General features: G+C 49.5%; 2 protein-coding genes across 3 annotated transcripts in view; both read left to right on the top strand.

The window, feature by feature from the left end:
- LOC136633421 (death-associated protein kinase 2-like) overlaps positions 1-18,544 on the top strand; it is a 704,757-nt gene that overhangs the window by 535,703 nt on the left and 150,510 nt on the right. The window lies entirely within an intron of this gene.
- PRCC (proline rich mitotic checkpoint control factor) lies at positions 1,612-16,092 on the top strand. Of its 2 annotated transcripts, none has more exons than XM_066609138.1 (7): positions 1,612-2,803; positions 5,733-5,780; positions 6,618-7,196; positions 7,278-7,373; positions 9,519-9,662; positions 12,038-12,103; positions 13,724-16,092. In XM_066609138.1, the coding sequence occupies exons 1-7, from the start codon at positions 1,778-1,780 to the stop codon at positions 13,808-13,810; spliced, it is 2,046 nt and encodes a 681-aa protein (XP_066465235.1). In that variant the 5' UTR covers positions 1,612-1,777; the 3' UTR covers positions 13,811-16,092. The 2 variants fall into 2 exon arrangements, with proteins under 2 accessions (XP_066465235.1, XP_066465234.1); XM_066609137.1 differs by having other exon boundaries at positions 1,613-2,803; positions 7,275-7,373.

Raw genomic sequence — 18,544 nt, forward strand, 5'->3', positions numbered from 1 at the left:
AGAGCCTCCATGCCGCATGTATCCAAGCTAGAGGAGGTACAGCAGGGTACTAGAGCCTCCATGCCAGAGCGTATCACTTCTTGTATCCAAGCTAGAGGTGGTACAGCAGGGTACTAGAGCCTCCATGCCTGCCTGTATCACATCTTGTATCCAAGCTAGAGGCAGTACAACAGGATACTAGAGCCTCCATGCCCTCCTGCATCACATCTTGTATCCAAGCTAGAGGCAGTACAACAGGATACTAGAGCCTCCATGCCCTCCTGCATCACATCTTGTATCCAAGCTAGAGGCAGTACAACAGGGTACTAGAGCCTCCATGCCCGCCCATATCACATCATGTATCCAAGCTAGAGGCGGTACAACAGGGTACTAGAGCCTCCATGCCCGCCCATATCACATCATGTATCCAAGCTAGAGGCGGTACAACAGGGTACTAGAGCCTCCATGCCCACCTGTATCACATGTTGTATCCAAGCTAGAGGCAGTACAACAGGGTACTAGAGCCTCCATGCCCTCCCGTATCACATCTTGTATCCAAGCTAGAGGTGGTACAACAGGGTACTAGAGCCTCCATGCCCTCCCGTATCACATCTTGTATCCAAGCTAGAGGTGGTACAACAGGGTACTAGAGCCTCCATGCCCCCCTATCACATGTTGTATCCAAGCTAGAGGGAGTACAGCAGGGTACTAGAGCCTCCATGCCGCATGTATCCAAGCTAGAGGAGGTACAGCAGGGTACTAGAGCCTCCATGCCAGAGCGTATCACTTCTTGTATCCAAGCTAGAGGTGGTACAGCAGGGTACTAGAGCCTCCATGCCTGCCTGTATCACATCTTGTATCCAAGCTAGAGGCAGTACAACAGGATACTAGAGCCTCCATGCCCCTGTATCACACCATGTATCCAAGCTAGAGGCAGTACAACAGGGTACTAGAGCCTGCCTAGAAGGGGTCAGTTCTCCACAATGAATTCTCCTTTGGCTCTTACATTGTAATCACTTATATCAGCGTTACAATCACACAGTCATCGCATCCGACAACCTCCTCGGGGAGGGATGTTACTGACAACCAGCGTTTATTGTGAAATTATTTTTTCTTAAATGTTTATAATCTAAAAGTAAAACTTTGTTGCAACCAATGAGAGCAGAGCTTGCATTTTACCACAGCAATTTAAAAAGTGAAAGCTGTGCTGTGATTGGTTGCTATTAGAGATGAGCGAGCGTACTCGTTAAGGAAATTACTCGAGTGAGTATGGGGGGGGGGGGGGCAGATCTCTCTCTCCCGAGCAGGCATGTACTCGAAAATGGTGATACTCGCTCGAGTAATTTGCCTTAACGAGTACGCTCGCTCATCTCTAGTTGCTATGGACAACGAAGGCAGTCCGATAAATGTCTCATCAGGGCTTCCCATATATCCTATTACTGCAGTTACTCCCTTCCATTCTATTTATCCCGCTTCTTTTCGTTAGGTATCCGGCACGCCGCAATGGCTGCTGGGAGTTGTAGTCCTCCATTTCGAACGCCAGGTAAATAAACGGCAGAGACCACAACTCCCATGATGCTTTTCGCGGCCTCCTCTCTCAATTGCCAGCTTGTTGGCCCGCGGTGGCTCCTGGGAGTAGTAGTCCGTGCGGGCGCCATCATGCTCGGCGGCCTGTGAGCAGTCTGCTCAGGATTTGGCGGCCGGGAACGTGGCGTTACTGAGCGCGGAGGTCCCCGGGAAGTGACCGAGGCCTGCCGGCCTTGAGACCAGCCCTTCCCGCTCCGTTCAGGCCGCAGCCATGTCCTTAGTGGCCTACGCCAGCAGTGAGGAGAGCGACTCGGATTCGGAGATGGCGCCGGAGTCTTCCGGGGGGCTCCTCTCCAGCCTGCCCCCACCGCGGAAGGATTGCTCTCCAGCGCAGGCCGAAGCCTCGGGCTATCCTGCGGTGTACGCCCGCCAGCCCTCGGGGGAGCCGGAGCAGCACAGTCCGGGGTTCTACGGCCCCCCAGGAGTGTACGGACTGGGCTACCCGCCGGGCTACGGACCCCCTCCCCCGAGCTATGGCTATCCCAGCAGCCCGGGCTACGCAGGGTACAGTAACCAGGGGAGCCCTGGCTTCTCCAGCATGGGATACAGCCCGCAGGGGCCCAACAACTTCCCTCCCCTTGGTATGAACCTGCCACCCCCACAGGGCAGACATGGTATGGCCCTCCCTCCACCTCATGCTGGTCCTGGCATGAACCATCCGCCTCCTCATGGGGGTCCGAACATGAACCTTCCACCCCCTCAAGGTGGTCCAAATATGAACGTTCTTCCTCCTCAAGGTGGTCCCGGCATGAACCTCCCCCCTCCTCAAGGTGGTCCCGGCATGAACCTTCCACCGCCTCCGTGTGGTCCCGGTATGAACCTCCCACCCCCTTCTCACAACAGCCCAGGACTGAACTTGCCTCCTCATCAAGGAGGTCCCGGACTGCACCTGCCCCCGCCCCAGAACAACTCTGGCCTGAACCTGCCCCCTCCTCAGGGTGGTCTGGGAATGCCTCACCCTCCGCAGTCCGGTAACGGGCTCTCCTTGCATCCTCCGATGGGCAGCCACGCCATGAACCTGCCACCGCCGCAGGTGGGTGGAGGACTGAACCTGCCGCCCCCGATGAACAGCCAGGGACTGAACGTTTCCCCTCCGCAGAGTCTGGGGTCCTCCATGCCGTTGCCGCCACAGACCGCCTCCAGCCAAGGCGCCAACCTTCCAGAAAGCGAAACTCCAAAGCCCAAGAAGCGGTCGGAACCCGTCAAGATCAGCGTCCCGGAGCTGCAGGCCGGAGGGGTAAGTAGCCAGAGCCGAGCAACGTTACATACAGCGGGCGTCCATGACTAACGGGAGGCGAGCAGGACGGTCGCATCAACAAGTGGCTGCCATGTGACCGCACGCTCTTATGCAATGTGTTCATTTCTGACAGCAAAACTTCTTAATGCCCCGATGGGCGTCCCAGACTGCCCCTCTGTGACCAGATTGTGAGATGCCGGGGGTCATGGCAGCTCGGGGGCTTCTGAATGCCCCCAGAGCTGCCTTGTATGTTTGCCTATTAAGACCTGCCTTAGCTTCGTAGAAATACCATACACTGCAGTGCTGAGGTATTGCAGTGTATGCTATAAACCATCAGACAATTGGAAGTTCATGTCCCCTGTGGGGGCAAAAAAAAAACAAAACAAAAGTTAAACTTATAAAGTCATGGCGGCAGGAAATAATCTGCTGTTTGAAGACCTGTTCGTTTTTAAAAAATAAGACAAAAAGCCCCTAAATAAATGTGGCCCACAGAGGGCAGTTGTGTCATCAGTGGGGGGGGGGATGCAGAATGATTTTTTTTTATTTTTTTTTTAGGATCTTTGAGGATGCTTGAACTATAAGCCCTACTCCAAAAATAAGCCCTCGTTACAGTTAATAAAATCTTTTGGAGCAAAAATTAATATAAAACCCTGCCTTATTTTGGGGGAACCCGCGAAAAACCAGCCCTCAGATGGCTATGTTGGCAAAAAAAGAAGTTGTGTTATTTTCCTTCATTTTTTTTTTTAACCCCTTAAGGACATTTTGGCCTATTTTGGGCTTAAGGACGCAACGATTTTTGGCGGATTTTCTTCTCCATTTTTCAAAAGCCATAACTTTTTTATTTTTCCGTGGACGCGGCCGTATGAGGGCTTGTTTTTTGTGTGGCGAGCTGTAGTTTTTATCGGCGCCACTTTTGGGTACATAGGCTATATTGTAAAACTTTTATTATTTTTTTTATGATAACAGGGAGAGAAAACGCATCGATTCTGCCATAGATTTTTGTGTTTTTTTTCATAGCGTTATTCATGCAGCATAAATGACACAATATATTTTTTCTGCAGGTCGGTATGATTACAACGATAGCAAAATTCTTACTTTTTTTTTTTTTTTTTTAGGTTTTTCCACTTTTCTGCAATAAAACCCCTTTTTTTGGAAATCTTTTTATTTATTTTTTTCTAAATCGCTGCATTCAAAGTCCTGTAACTTTTTTATTTTTCTTTGTATAGAGATCTGAGAGCTGAGACGAGCTGTAGTTTATTGGTACCATTTTGGGGTACAAATGGCTTTTTTGATCACTTTTATTGCGTTTTTAGGGAGGCAAACCGCTAAAAATTAGCATTTTGCCTCATTTTTTCAGCGTTTTTTTAACACTTTTTTTATGTGCGGAGTCAAAAGCATGTGCTACATATTGTACGCATCGTTACGGACGCAACAATAACAAATATGTGGGATTGTAATATTTTGTAACCTTTTTTTTTATGCTAATATGACAGCACAAAAAAGGGTTTTTTAGCGTTTTTTTTTTTTTTTGTACCTTTTTTTTTGTACCTTTTTTTTTTATATACACTGTTTGTGTCCCTCTGAGCGACTTAAGGCACAGCACTGATGATCGCTGTGATAAGGCATGGCAGGGCTACTGCCCTGCCATGCCTTATCGCTTATACAGCGATCACAGGCTTTGGCAATACAGGACGCCAGTGTCAGGCATCCTGTTGCCATAGCAACCAGCCGGGCTCTCCACAATTATATCGCAAGAGCCCGGCAACTTCAGAGGGAGCGCGCTCACTCTGTGAACCAGGGAAGGGGTTAACAGCTGGGGGGGAGGGGGCATCTCCGTTGCAGCGGGATGCCGGCTATGACTGACAGCCGGCTCCCGCTGCGGGATAGCACGAGATCACTTATGATCTTGCGCTATCCCCAGGACGTAAGTTGCGAGAAGTAACCCGCTGCCAGGACGTAAACTCGCGCCCTGGAGCGGGAAGGGGTTAAAGTTGCAAGGGGGAAAAGGTAGGGGTGTGAGGGGGGGGGGGGGGTTGTAGTAAAGTGGTTAAGGAGTTAAAGGGGTTGTATGGAAATATCACGTGTGTTCCCACCCCATCCTAAGAATGGGGTCCCAAAGTGCTTGTGCAATTTCCGTCACTCTGGTTGAAATGAATGGAGTGCTGGCACATGCCTCCGCGTCTTTAGGATCGCTGGCAGTGCCCGTGCTCAGACCTCCGATGATCATAAAGTTGGGGTGATTTAATACGGCGCCAGAAATCGTTCATCCGAGCGAACACGGAGTTGCTGACACAGTTCGCTCGGGCCGTCTGCTTAAACACAAAGACTAACCATATTTACGGGACCGAGATGAACGAGCGCTATTTAAACGAACAATTAGCGAACCAGCCAATGGGGACTTGCATGAAACAAACGCTAAGAGAACGAATTCAGTCATTGGCCGAGTTTACACCGAATGATCCAATGATTTTTTTTTTACCGCTGATCATCCCGTGTAAAGGCGCCTTGTGAATATCTGTATTGGGGGACTCCTTTCTTTCCCAGCGGTCCGCAGGAGTGTTTTGGACCCTTCAAAAGTTTTTGACAAGGTGCATGTTTCATGTTTAAAATTTGCTGTGTGCCATTCCTCTGTAGTTCTTCCTGGAAATGCATGAATGTCTTAACTCCTGGAGATACAATTGCCCTTGTCATTAAGGGGTCTCCACACATGGCCAGTGCTGATTGGACAGTGTCAGATCACATGGGCACTGAGAAGGGGTCTAGTAACGCCTAGTAGCCAATGTATTCGTACGTTCCCAGGAGGGATAACCCTATGCCAAGTTCTGTGTTTAGCTTGGGAACAAGTGACTTCAGGCCTCATGTGAATTAATTGCATGCTTTTGGATTAAAATCAACTAATTTCCGTTTTTTTCTTTATTTTCCCCCCCAGTCGGATTCTGATGAAGACGAGCCGAGCAGGAAGAAGGCGGTCAGTCAGGTAAGCTGGGACTCTGCATGGGCAGATGGGTAGCAGCAGAGTTGTGGTGCAGCCATGCTGGTACATCTACAGTGTATGAAGAGCCTCAGGGACCCCATGGGCACCATATAGCCTCACCAGTGCGATTCCGAACGGAGGGCATCGCTGCTTGGACATATTAATGGTTAATGGGGTTTTTCCGGGACAGTAAAAAGCTATAAAGCGTCAAAATAAAGAGAAATTGATTACTCGCCTATCCTGGCGGTCCCCGCGGCACGATCCTGGCGGCCCCCGGCCCCCCGCGGCACGATCCTGGCGGCCCCCGGCCCCCCGCGGCACGATCCTGGCGGCCCCCGGCCCCCCGCGGCACGATCCTGGCGGCCCCCGGCCCCCCGCGGCACGATCCTGGCAGGCCCCCGGCCCCCCGCGGCACGATCCTGGCAGGCCCCCGGCCCCCCGCGGCACGATCCTGGCAGGCCCCCGGCCCCCCGCGGCACGATCCTGGCAGGCCCCCGGCCCCCCGCGGCACGATCCTGGCAGGCCCCCGGCCCCCCGCGGCACGATCCTGGCAGGCCCCCGGCCCCCCGCGGCACGATCCTGGCAGGCCCCCGGCCCCCCGCGGCACGATCCTGGCAGGCCCCCGGCCCCCCGCGGCACGATCCTGGCAGGCCCCCGGCCCCCCGCGGCACGATCCTGGCAGGCCCCCGGCCCCCCGCGGCACGATCCTGGCAGGCCCCCGGCCCCCCGCGGCACGGAAGCTGGAAGCAGCCGCTCATTGTGCACGTATTCGCTCATGGCGGATTTGTCTTGCTCTCATTCGTTTTATGGCGCTCACCATCTCTTCTATTTTTCCCTCAGGGCAACAAGGAAGGGTTCGGTTTGTCGTCTTTACTCCCTCAACCAAAAAACGCTCCCGGAGGCGACCCCAAACGTCAGCTCCTCCCCTACAGCTTCACAAAAAAGGCCTCCGAGGCTCTCAGCGACGCAAAGCTTCCTAAAATGACTCCAATGTCCAAACCTAAGCTCAGCGCCAAACCCGAGGTCTCCCACACGCCATCCCCGTCCGCCATCAAAGCGGCAGCAAAGAACGCGGCCCTGCAAGTCACCAAGCAGATCACCCAGGAGGAGGACAACGAGGACAGCGACGAGGAGTTCCGGCAGGGCAACTTCTTCTCGTTGTCAGAAAGCAGCGAGGTTCCCCCGTCTCCTTCTGAAGACTTTACGTACCCGCTGCCCGCTATGAGCGATGACCGGCCGCCTGGGGTAGATTCCGACGAGCTTCAGAACGACGCCGCAAATGCACCTTTAGAGTTCAAAACGGCAACCAGTCAGGCGTCCGGCCAGCAATGGTCAGCCACGTCCGGGGATGACTACAGCGGTCAGCAGTACGACCAGTATCCCGAATACTCCAACTCCTCAGGAGACGCTTACTACTCGGTAGGTGTAGGATAAAGCAGGGGGTATTGTGGGTGTAGACAGCGGTGCCCACCCTCATGACCATCTTCTTGTCCACAGCAGGGCTATTACAGCAGCGGGTACTACCAGGAGCAGGATCAGCCGTCTTCCACGCAGCGTGACAGTGCGACCAGCGACTCTTTCATGGATGATGAAGCTGTAAGATTTCCTGTTTGATTGCTTCTCTCGGGGCTGGTGGCTAATCTACATTAAAAGGGGTAGCCCCGACTTATAGAGTGATAGCATATGCCATTAATGGGGGTCAAACCTCCGAGGTCTTTGCTCAGGGGGCTTCAGTGCTGGTGTAGTGCCCTAGATCCTCCATTGCTCTGGTTGCAGTTCTCTGCACATCAGGGTGACCGGGAGCATTGCTCTGCAGGGAAAACTACACTAGCGCTGTTTCCCATACAGTTCTAAGAAAAAGTTTCTTCAAACTTTTTTTTTTTCTAAAGTATATGGAATCGGTGATTCTAATCATCTTTGCAGGGTTTTTTTCTGCTAGCCAACTGCAGAGCTGAACAGAGGAGCTCCTGTGAATTCTGACCGCGCCATTTAAATGCCCCTATTGGTGTTCAGGGGGGTCCGAACGCTCCCCGTCCGCAGTGAGATAGTGGGATGCTGTTTGGGGTCCATGGCAGTCGGGGGCTTTCTGAAAGCCCCAAGGGCTGCTATTGCTTGTCGGGTCACGGTATAATGTAATATTACATCATACTGCAGGAGTGGTCGAACGATCGCAACTTCAAGTCCCTATAGCACCATTGAAAAAATACGGTGGACCGCAGGTCTTCTCCCATGGTGCACCGTGGGCTCTGTGCGTTCCATTGCCGATTCCAGCCTCCTGATTTGCTGGCATCGGCACACGTGACGGGGCGGAGCTACGAGGACCAGCTCTCCGGCACGAGCGGCCCCATTCAGAAGGGAGAAGACCGGACTGCGCAAGCGCGTCTAATCGGGAGATTAGACGCTGAAAATTAGACGGCACCATGGAGATGAGGACGCTAGCAACGGAGCAGGTAAGTGAATAACTTCTGTATGGCTCATAATTAATGCACGATGTGCATTAATATGGCCATACAGAAGTGTATAACCCCACTTGCTTTCGCGGGACAACCCCTTTAATATTGTCCCCCTACGGAGAACTCTGCTGCCAAGGTCACTCCGTACACCCTCCGTGCCACATGACATATTGACATCAGAAAGGGGTTCAAAAGTAGGAGCAGATGAATGAAAACTTTAAAACAAACTTTGGTTCCCGTAGCAACCAATAAAAGTTTTCCTTTTTCAAGAGCAAAATGAGAGTCGCACTGTTTGGTTGCTATGGGGAACAGAGCCAGTTCCATAAATCTCCTTCGTGGTTTTCAAAACTGCTATGGGGGAGGTAAAAGCATGCGGGGTTACCCGTACTCTCCACTGCTCTCTGCATCCTCCTGCAGCAGTGATGCTGGGTGAGTGCTGCAGCTGGTCACCCGCTAACGAGAGACACTGATTGGCTGCTGAGGTCACATGTCCTCAGGGACGGTGAGGTCAGAGCAGAGAGGACTGGGCTCAAGCCAAATGGGAGCCACAGAGATCAGTTGAGGTGAGGGTGCCTTTTTTTTTTTTTTTTTACACAATCCTGATTAAAGGGGTTGTCCCGTGAAACAAAGTTGGGGTATACACTTCTGTATGGCCATATTAATGCACTTTGTAATATACATCGTGCATTAATTATGAGCCATACAGAAGTTATTCACTTACCTGCTCCGTTGCTGGCGTCCCCGTCTCCATGGTGCCGTCTAATTTTCAGCGTCTAATCGCCCGATTAGACGCGCTTGCGCAGTCCGGTCTTCTCCCTTCTGAATGGGGCCGCTCATGCCAGAGAGCTGCTCCTCGTAGCTCCGCCCTGCCACGTGTGCCGATTCCAGCCAATCAGGAGGCTGGAATCGGCAATGGACCGCACAGAAGACCTGCGGTACACCGAAGGTGAAGATCGCGGCGGCCATCTTCGCAAGGTAAGTAAGAAGTCACCGGAGCGCGGGGATTCGGGTAAGTACTATCCGTTTTTGTTTTTTTTAAACCCCTGCATCGGGTTTGTCTCTTTTTTTTTAAACCCCTGCATCGGGTTTGTCACATTCTTTGATACTTAAAGGGGTTGTCCTGCGCCGAAACGGGTTTTGTTTTTTTTCAATAGCCCCCCCCCGTTCGGCGCGGGACAACCCCTTTAAGTATCAAAGAATGTGTAGGATTGGATCATCCCTTTAATTTCAGGTGACAAGCAGTATTTATATCGACCCACCATCATCATCATCACTATTGTTGTTGCAGTTTAAACGGCTACAAGGCAAGAGGAACCGCGGAAGGGAAGAAATTAATTTTGTCGAAATCAAAGGTGATGACCAGCTTAGCGGTAACCAGCAATGGCTGACCAAAGCCCTGACAGAGGAGAAGAACATGAAGTCCTTCAGCAAGGTAACATATGGGATCAATAAATGTGCACAGATGTTTGTAGCCACGTCAGAAGATCGCCCTAGTGGGGGTTGTGGCCCCACGGTGACTAGGAGGGGCTGTGTTGGTGGTCTTCAGAGCATGGTGGGCCAACAGCATGTCTCCTGATCTGAAGGCGCACCACGTGGCACAGCATGTCCTTCGTTTTAGCAGTTACAGTAGTAGTAACATGTTTTGTAGCCTCTTGGCCTTTCCTGCCCCATGACATACATATCATCATAGGAAGGAGGAATGCCGTACATTTATGGCATATGGATGGTGCGGGCTCAGGCGCTGGGAGCCAGCTGTGTGACTAACCGCTCACGTCCTTCTGCAACGCCGCAGATTGGCGAGAATACAGACTCTAAGCTATTAACACCTTACATGCTGCAGTCAATGTTGATTGCGGCATGCATGGAGTTAACAGAAGGAGGAAGCTCTTTCTGTGAGGCCATCGGCCCCCCGCCATGAAACTGCATAGGTCCGATGTGTTGCCTTGGTGATGGGAGGCCCAACAATAGCCTCTGGGTCTGCCATGGTTTTCAGTGTAATGTAATAGTGATGGTACACCGCTCTGTATTATCACAAATTCAAGTCCTCCGCAGGAAAATACAAAAAGTGAAGACCAAATAAAATGGTCAAAAAGAAAGTCACATAAATTTAAGAAACCCTTTTTGCATACTTTACTTTATTTATTTATTTTTGTTTAAAAAAGCCATATATTTGGTATCGCCGCATCCTTTAATTGAAGACACTATTTATCCCACATGGCAGGCACTACTTAAAAGCGGGCCGAATCCTTTTTTTTTCTTAATTTCACCTCCTAAAAAACTTAGTGATCCAAAAGTTGTGTGTACACTAAAATGGTACCAGTAAAAACTACAGCTTGTCATGCAAACAAACAAGTCTTCACACGGCCGTGTCCATGGAAAAATAATGTATATATAATTTTGGTAAAAGCCCTCACTGACTCGCCACTAATTCTCTAACTTCCCGATTTGGCAGGAGCATTCTTCAGGTCCTAAATAGGAAAAGTAAATGGGTCACAACTTGATTATTTAAGGCTAAGCGTAAAAGTATTGGCGCCCCTGTGTAATGTACTAAGTGTAATTCTCTAACTTCCCGATGTCGTACAAACATGAAATTTGGCAGGAGCATTCTTTAGGGCCTAAATAAGAAAAGTAAAAGGGCCATAACTTGATTATTCAACGCTAAGTGCAAAAACATTGGCACCCCTATGCAATGTAACTTCCCGATGTCGTACAAACATGAAATTTGGTATAACCCTTCTTTAGGTCCTAAATAGGAAAAAATAATGGGTCACAACTCGATTATTCAATGCTAATTGCATAAGTAAATGCATCCCTATGTAATGTAACTTCCCGGTGTTATACAAGTGTGAAATTTGGCACAAGCATTCTTTAGGTCCTAAATAGGATAAGTAAGGTCCTATGTTGGAAAAGTAAAGAGGTCCTAACACGATAATTCAAATCTAATTGCAAATGTAAGTGCACCCCTATGTAATGTAACGTCTCGGTGTCGTACAAGAATGAATTTTGTCGCGAGCATTCCTTAGGTCCTAAATGAGTATAGTGGGAGGGGTGGCACATTCTGCAGAGGGACATCGGTACATGCAGTCTGAGGAGAATCTAACGCTCCTCTATGAGTATACATATTTTAATTCTCAGTTACTCTAAAGTTATCGTGACTTCATAAAATTTTCCGTGCAGACAACACTTAAACGCGTGTATCAAACTAACTCGGGCGAGGCCGGGTATATCAGCTAGTACATTATACCAAAAAATGAAAGCTACAACCCCCAACACAAAGAATAAGCAGCCATGTCAACAGAACGATAAAGTTACGGGTTTTGAAAAGTAAAGATGAAAATCCCCCAAAAATCATTACGTCCTTAAGTACTAAATTAGACTGCATTCTAAAGAGTAGCTGCACTTTTCACAATTCTTGGTCATGTCAAAAGTTTTATCAGTGGGGCTGCTGAGACCCCCTGATCAGTAGAACAAGGGGGATGCAGCGCTCGCCCAAGTGCTGTGCCCGTTCAGCTTTCTTTGTTGCTGTTTGGCACCTCCTTCAGCTGCTGGGAGGAGCCTAAAAGCAGTGAAGACATCTGAAGGGGCGCAGCGCTCCGGTGAGCGGTTTCCCACAATCCGAAAAATGACATCTGGAGTTTGGTTGATTGCTGTGGGCATCGCCTTCACTTCTCTTTGGCACCAGGATAACTCTTCCCCCTTCCGCCATATAATGGAAAGCGACATGTGGCAAGTTCACAAACAAGAATATCTGAATAGTAGCAGATCTGGGAATTAAGATTTAATTTTTTTTTCTTTTTGATCCATTAGAAAAAAGGAGAACAGCCAACAGGACAGCAGCGGCGGAAGCATCAGATCACCTACCTGATCCACCAAGTAAGTTCTGGCCAGTGACGAGGCGCACGAAGGTGCTATGTAAGTCATTCTGGCACTGTCACGTCCCCATAAACTAGGTTGTGGTGCTGGTAGGGGACGTGACAGGAAGCCGGGGGATATTTTCTTCTCCTTTTTTTTTTTTTTTTTCATTCACCTGCTTTCTGGAGCCATAGACTTTTATTTTGACAGACTTTCTACCAGGATTTCAGAAGGGGAGACCGCTGGATGTTGGGAGCAGGTGAGTATAAAAACATGCACCACCCGGCTCCGTCATCTTCCCTACCAGCAGCATAACTTAGTTTATGGTGCTGTGGAGAGGCAACAACATCCCTTTAACACTTAGTCTCGCTTGGAGACCCGACCATGTGATCTCTTGTATTGCACTGCACCATATTAGCCTTCAACTGTATCCTAGGCCCTTACTAGGAGTACAAAGATAGCAGACCTGGGGGCTTCATTACGGTAGGTCCTTAGCTGGCGTGCAAACACATTGGCACATGGCAGTTGTGGTGCTGAGCGAGCCTTCTCATATTGACCATGACACATAAGGGGTTGTAACTGCTGGGATCAGATCTCCGATCCCATCCGTTGCAGCTTCGCTGTAGATAGTATGAGCTCAGATACCGTGCTTACATCGTACCTTTTAAAGGGCCTGTACCAGAATCCTGTGTTAACCTCTATCCACAGAATGGGTGATAAAACGAATTGGGGCGGAGTCTTACAGCTAAGACCCCTATGATCCTGAGAATGGGGGTCCTGTGTCCACCTTCTCCGCCTCGCTGTGCTGAGCATGTATAGTGCAGCTCCATTCATTTTTCATTTAGACTGAAGGATATAACTGAGTGCTTGTACTTGGCCATCTCTGACTGCCCCACTGAAATGAATGGAGCAGAACCGCACACGCTTGGCCGCTGCCTTGTTTACGATTCTCCTCACTAAGGCGGTTTCGTGTCAAAAACTCCTCGTTTCACTTCAGGAAAGTAGCGACCCTCCGGCGAAGCTGAAAGGATTGGCAGGTGTTTCCCATTGTTTTCGATGGGAAATATCGCATCGCGCGCAACTTGCATGCCGTGCGATGTTTTACTCGGCCCCATTAAAAACAATGGGCAAGGCGTCCCGAGAGAATGTCCAAGGGGCTGACATGCTGCAGTTTTTTATTTTCCCGCACCATGATCTCTGATGTATATGACCCGATTCAAAAGAATTGCATTCACGTTCATGCAAGATTTATGCGTCGCGCAGCACACAAATCTCACACAACTTTCTCGGCTGTGTTAAAGCGGGCTAAGGAAGTGAAGAGGAGAGAGGAACAGGGGTCTCCATTCTGATGATCAGTGGGGGTCTCTGTGGTAAGATCAAAGTTTCATGACTCATTCTGTAGGTGATGAAACATGCTTCCAGTATAGCCCCTTTAAGGCATTATAGGGGTTGTACCAGAATGACAAGTTATTCCCTATGCATAGGGTACTCCTGAGACCCCCACTGATTCTGAGAATAGGGGCCCCACAGTGATGTCACAGTAAATGGAGTGCTGGCCGAGTTCACGGGCTGACGCAAATACCTGAACGCTTACCCCCCTCTAGAGATTATTAAACGGGTGTCCCATTATTTCTCTTGCAGGCAAAGGAGAGGGAGCTGGAGCTGAAGAACACTTGGTCCGAGAACAAGATGAGTCGGCGGCAGACGCAAGCCAAGTACGGCTTTTGATGCCAGCGGCTGGGGGAAGTTGGTTGAATCTCCCTACTTCCAGGAGATGAGAATCCAAATACCTGTCATTGCCAAGTGGACAGACATACAGCTAGAGCGCCCCCCACCATCCCGTGTCATACAGCCGAAGAGCTCCCCCCCTCCTTAATGTGATGAACATGAATTTCTGAAAGGCCAGACTGTTGTATAGTCTCTTGGGGAGCTTCTGGCTGGCACTGAAAGGGTTTCCCTGCACAAGTGTGAACGAGAGGACACGGCCCGGCCCTTTAAAGACTTTTCCACAAACTTTTTTTTTTTTTTCTTATTTCTTTAAACTTGGTCTTAATCCCCCCCTTAAGTCTCCCCTCCTGGATCCGGTCACTTTGTGTTTCATCTGGTTTAGCCAATAGCGGCAGCCGATACGCCTGATCCTTATATAGCCCTCTTTTTGTAATTTACATGGAAGAATTCTCAACAGCCGTGGTGTGACCCGGCGAGGGGTCTTTTTTTTTTTCTCTTTTGTTTTTTAATTAAATCGAGAAATATATGAAAGGGTTTTTTTTTTTTTTTAATTAAAGTGAACGATGTCTTTGTATCCCCTGAACAGGATGCCCTGAGCTGGTGTGTGCGAGCTAGCAGGCAGACTGCAGTCTACTCGCCCACTCGTGACCCTCAGGATACAATGGTGGTTAACATTTTGGGCATATTGAGTCTCCCATCCGTTTATATCGGAGCTGAAGCCCTGGAACACAGAATTAGAAATGGAAGGTAGTAATCATTGGTTACAAGCACAAAATACCCCAGGGATGGGGGGTAGAATTTACACACCCCTCCATTAAACCCAGAGGCGTCTGGAGGGCGAGGAGATGAAATTCTGACAACGACCTCTTCACAGGATGCAGTCACCATTTATGGAAAAAATTAAATAAATTGTGGGGGAAAAAAAGTCCCCGCTAGGTGGCGCTGTAGTAGGCAAATCACGCTACACCTCTCCAACGCCTTGATTTTCAAGAACGCTCTCCATTCGCAAAACCATGTTTTCAACAGAGTCCTCATTAATCCTTACAACATGCCAGCAAGCGCTGTCCTTCCGACCTGACACTGATGCCGGTCTGTCGTGGTAGACCCGGTCTGCTACAGCGCCATGGCCGACTTTTTTTTTTTCAAAAACATTTTTTTTCTTAAAAGGCGTCCGAAGGGGCCGTTGTCCTGTCCTTTGAAATGAGGAGAAATTCAAGTGCCTTCCAGAGGCCTCGGAGTTGGGGAAGTTTAGTTCCGCTAACCCTGTCTTTTCGGTGGTCCCCAGGTCCGTACTCTCCTTTATTTGACATATTTCATAAACTATAGTTAAAAAAAAAAGTGTTGCCTGCACAAAACGAGCCCGATTGTGGGGTTTCACCAGTCTCTCCTATCCAGAGACCCCAGCAGGACCTCCATGTACTGAGGATTGCTCTCATGTTATAGGCCGGGGAGGGGTAATGTTCCTTCTTGTGGAGAAGAGTTGAGGGAGTCTATGGGTCATGCAATGCTTCCTGGGAAAAAGCTATGTAAATGAGTGATGGAACAAAGCACCACCGACCTACTATTCCGAGAGGTTGAGCTTTAGTCCTCACGCATTCACGTGGTCTCATATGGCAGAATTGTCCCAGACACCCCCAAAACGTCACCTGCTGCGGCTCTTTGAGGACTCTGTTGGCTAAACTGTCATGTATACGGAGAAGCTGAAGTTTATGTATATTGTCTTGTGCTGGTGACTGCGCCACCCATAGGCCAGGTCGAGGTAGTACAAGGTGTTTACAACCTGGCATCCCAAAGTAATTGTAGAAGTACAGTCTGTTATACAAATGCGCCAAACTCCCCTTTCTAATCCTGTAGGCGACATTCTGTACACGGAGGGACTTCTATACAACCAGGCAATACCTGTGTGTTCCTTGTGTGGCCCTGCGCTGACGGGGCGGAGGTTTTTTGTTTGTTTTTTTTAATCGCCGGTCCTCTTCCCTCCTTTGAATGTGTTTTTCTGGCCCGAGATGGACTGATGCTGCTGACAAGCCCACCCTGGTGAGACCCCCTGACGGCTTCTGGGGTGGGCAGGAACCTACTCAATGACTTCAAAGCTATTTTGTGATGTGAACTTTTGTAAATAATGTAAACTGTACATATATATATATTTTCAAGTCAAAGATTCCCGTTCCTCACTAGCTTTTGTCTAATTCAGAGGGTTGAATGCTTGGAACAGTTTGTAGTTGGAAAATTAAAACTCTAGTTAGGATAACTACTCTGCTAATAAAGTGTTAATTTAAAGGTGCTAATATTTAAAAAGGACTGTGATTTTAATTCCAGCCAAACGATCTAGACTTCTAGACCTGCGGCTCAACCACAGTGTGCGAAACAAAAAAAGTGCAGGTAATCACTTAAAAAAATTTTTTTGGATATGTTATGTAATACCCAATATTTGCCAGAAGATGGCGGTGTTGTATTATGTCATTATGGTGCGTTCTGCTACACTGGTGGAAATTGAAAGTGCAACAGTCACAGTTGTAAGAAATCTAGGATGCTTGGATGAAAGGCCTCCATGTGAAGGGAATTGAAGGATTAAAAATTGGATGAGGTCTGTGTGTTAATATGCAAATTAGGGGCCCTTTGTTAAGAAAAATACCTAATTATTTTAGTTTATCGGTAAGTGTGTTATGGAAAAAGGTCCTTTATTGTCCACAAGTATGTATGCCGAATCGTAGCGTTTGAGCTCCATATCCCCCGCCCGTCTTACAGAGAGGTTGGAAATGGGAGCATCATAACATGATATCCCCTGGAGGACTGACCGTAATGCAGCGTTAGTACAGAGAGCGGTTACTCAGTGGACACAGGAGGGCTTCAGTACTTGTAGACCTGGCACAGGTCCACGTAGAAGGACAGTGCCCCGTGAAGACCACCAAACTGTGTGGATGGCAGTTGCTGATGGAGGGGTGACTGCAGCTCAGACCCGGGCAGTACAATCAGCCCAGTTTTGTATGCAAAGGTGTTGACTTGTTCTGACTGAGTCCTGGTTCGAGCCGTACTTGCCCAGCTTTCCCGACTTCCGTCCTGGCCTAATTGCATAGGATTGCTTGAAGTTGGGTTGCATTCTCAGACCCCCAGTGAGTTCCATTAACCTGATTTCATTATAAACGATGACTAACCTGGTGTACTGCCTGACACCTGAATGGAGAACATGTTGTGTTTAGTGAGGAGTCCCAATTCAGTCTGGGGCAAAATGATAATCAACACATCCATCAGTGTTTTGGAGAAAGCACCCTCCCCGCTGTGGTTTCAGAGCACCACACCCATCCAACTCCTGGGGTCATGGTATGGGGGGCAATAAGTTACGAGAGCAGGATGGAATTGGTGGTTGTTGAAGGCACAATGACTGACCACCCTGTTATACCATTTTGGATGGTGGTCATGAGGGGTATCTTCCAACAGGATCATGCCCCTCCGTGTACTGCAGCCATCACAAGACACGTCTTACAAGGTGTCACAACTATGGATTGGCCCACATGATGTATCCCCAGTAGAGCATGTCTATGATGCCGTAGGTAGATGCATTATGTTATGTGGCCACCAACCACAAACTGCAACAACGGACTGCAGAACTCATGCATGGAGAGACCCCCAACAAGACAGCCCAACACATGGATTCAATGCCTGCAAGGATCCAAGAGTGTATAGGTGCTCATGGTGGGCACACTTCTTACTGACACCTAGACCGAGGCTCATGGTGGGCACACTTGTTACTGACATCTCTACCGTGGCTCGTGGTGGGCACACTTATTACTGACATCTCTACCAGTGCTCGTGGTGGGCACTCTTGTTACTGACCTCTCTACCGGTGCTCATGGTGGGCACTCTTGTTACTGACCTCTCTACCGGTGCTCATGGTGGGCACTCTTGTTACTGACCTCTCTACCGTGGCTCATGGTGGGCACACTTATTACTGACCTCTCTACTGGCGCTCATGGTGGGCACACTTGTTACTGACATCTGGATCAGGTCTCATGGTGGGCACACTTCTTACTGACATCTCTACCAGTGCTCGTGGTAGGGACACTTGTTACTGACACCTGGACTGGCGCTCGTGGTGGGCACACTTGTTACTGACATCTCTACCAGGGCTCATGGTGGGCACACTTGTTACTGACATCTCTACCAGGGCTCGTGGTGGGCACACTTGTTACTGTCATCTCTACCAGGGCTCATGGTGGGCACACTTGTTACTGAGATCTCTACCAGGCTCATGGTGGGCACACTTGTTACTGACATCTCTACCAGGTTTTATGGTGGGCACACTTGTTACTAACATCTGGACCAGTTCTCGTGGTGGGCACACTTGTTACTGACACCTGGACTGGCGCTCATGGTGGGCACACTTGTTACTGACATCTCTACCAGGGCTCATGGTGGGCACACTTGTTACTGACATCTCAACCAGGGCTCATGGTGGGCACACTTGTTACTGACACCTGGACCAGTGCTCATGGTGGGCACACTTGGTACTGACATCTCTACCGGGGCTCATGGTGGGCACACTTGTTACTGACCTCTCTACCGGGGCTCATGGTGGGCACACTTGTTACTGACCTCTCTACCGGGGCTCATGGTGGGCACACTTGTTACTGACCTCTCTACCGGGGCTCATGGTGGGCACACTTGTTACTGACCTCTCTACCGGGGCTCATGGTGGGCACACTTGTTACTGACCTCTCTACCGGGGCTCATGGT

This window comes from Eleutherodactylus coqui, chromosome 6, assembly GCF_035609145.1.
Source record: "Eleutherodactylus coqui strain aEleCoq1 chromosome 6, aEleCoq1.hap1, whole genome shotgun sequence".
In the NCBI taxonomy this organism is placed as follows: domain Eukaryota; kingdom Metazoa; phylum Chordata; class Amphibia; order Anura; family Eleutherodactylidae; genus Eleutherodactylus; species Eleutherodactylus coqui.

Coding starts and splice junctions, on each gene's coding strand:
- PRCC (XM_066609137.1), top strand. CDS start 1,778: ATGTCCTTAGTGGCCTACGCCAGCAGTGAGGAGAGCGACTCGGATTCG. Junction 7,197..7,274: donor CAGGAGACGCTTACTACTCG/GTAGGTGTAGGA, acceptor TCTTGTCCACAG/CAGGGCTATTACAGCAGCGG. Junction 9,663..12,037: donor ACATGAAGTCCTTCAGCAAG/GTAACATATGGG, acceptor TTGATCCATTAG/AAAAAAGGAGAACAGCCAAC.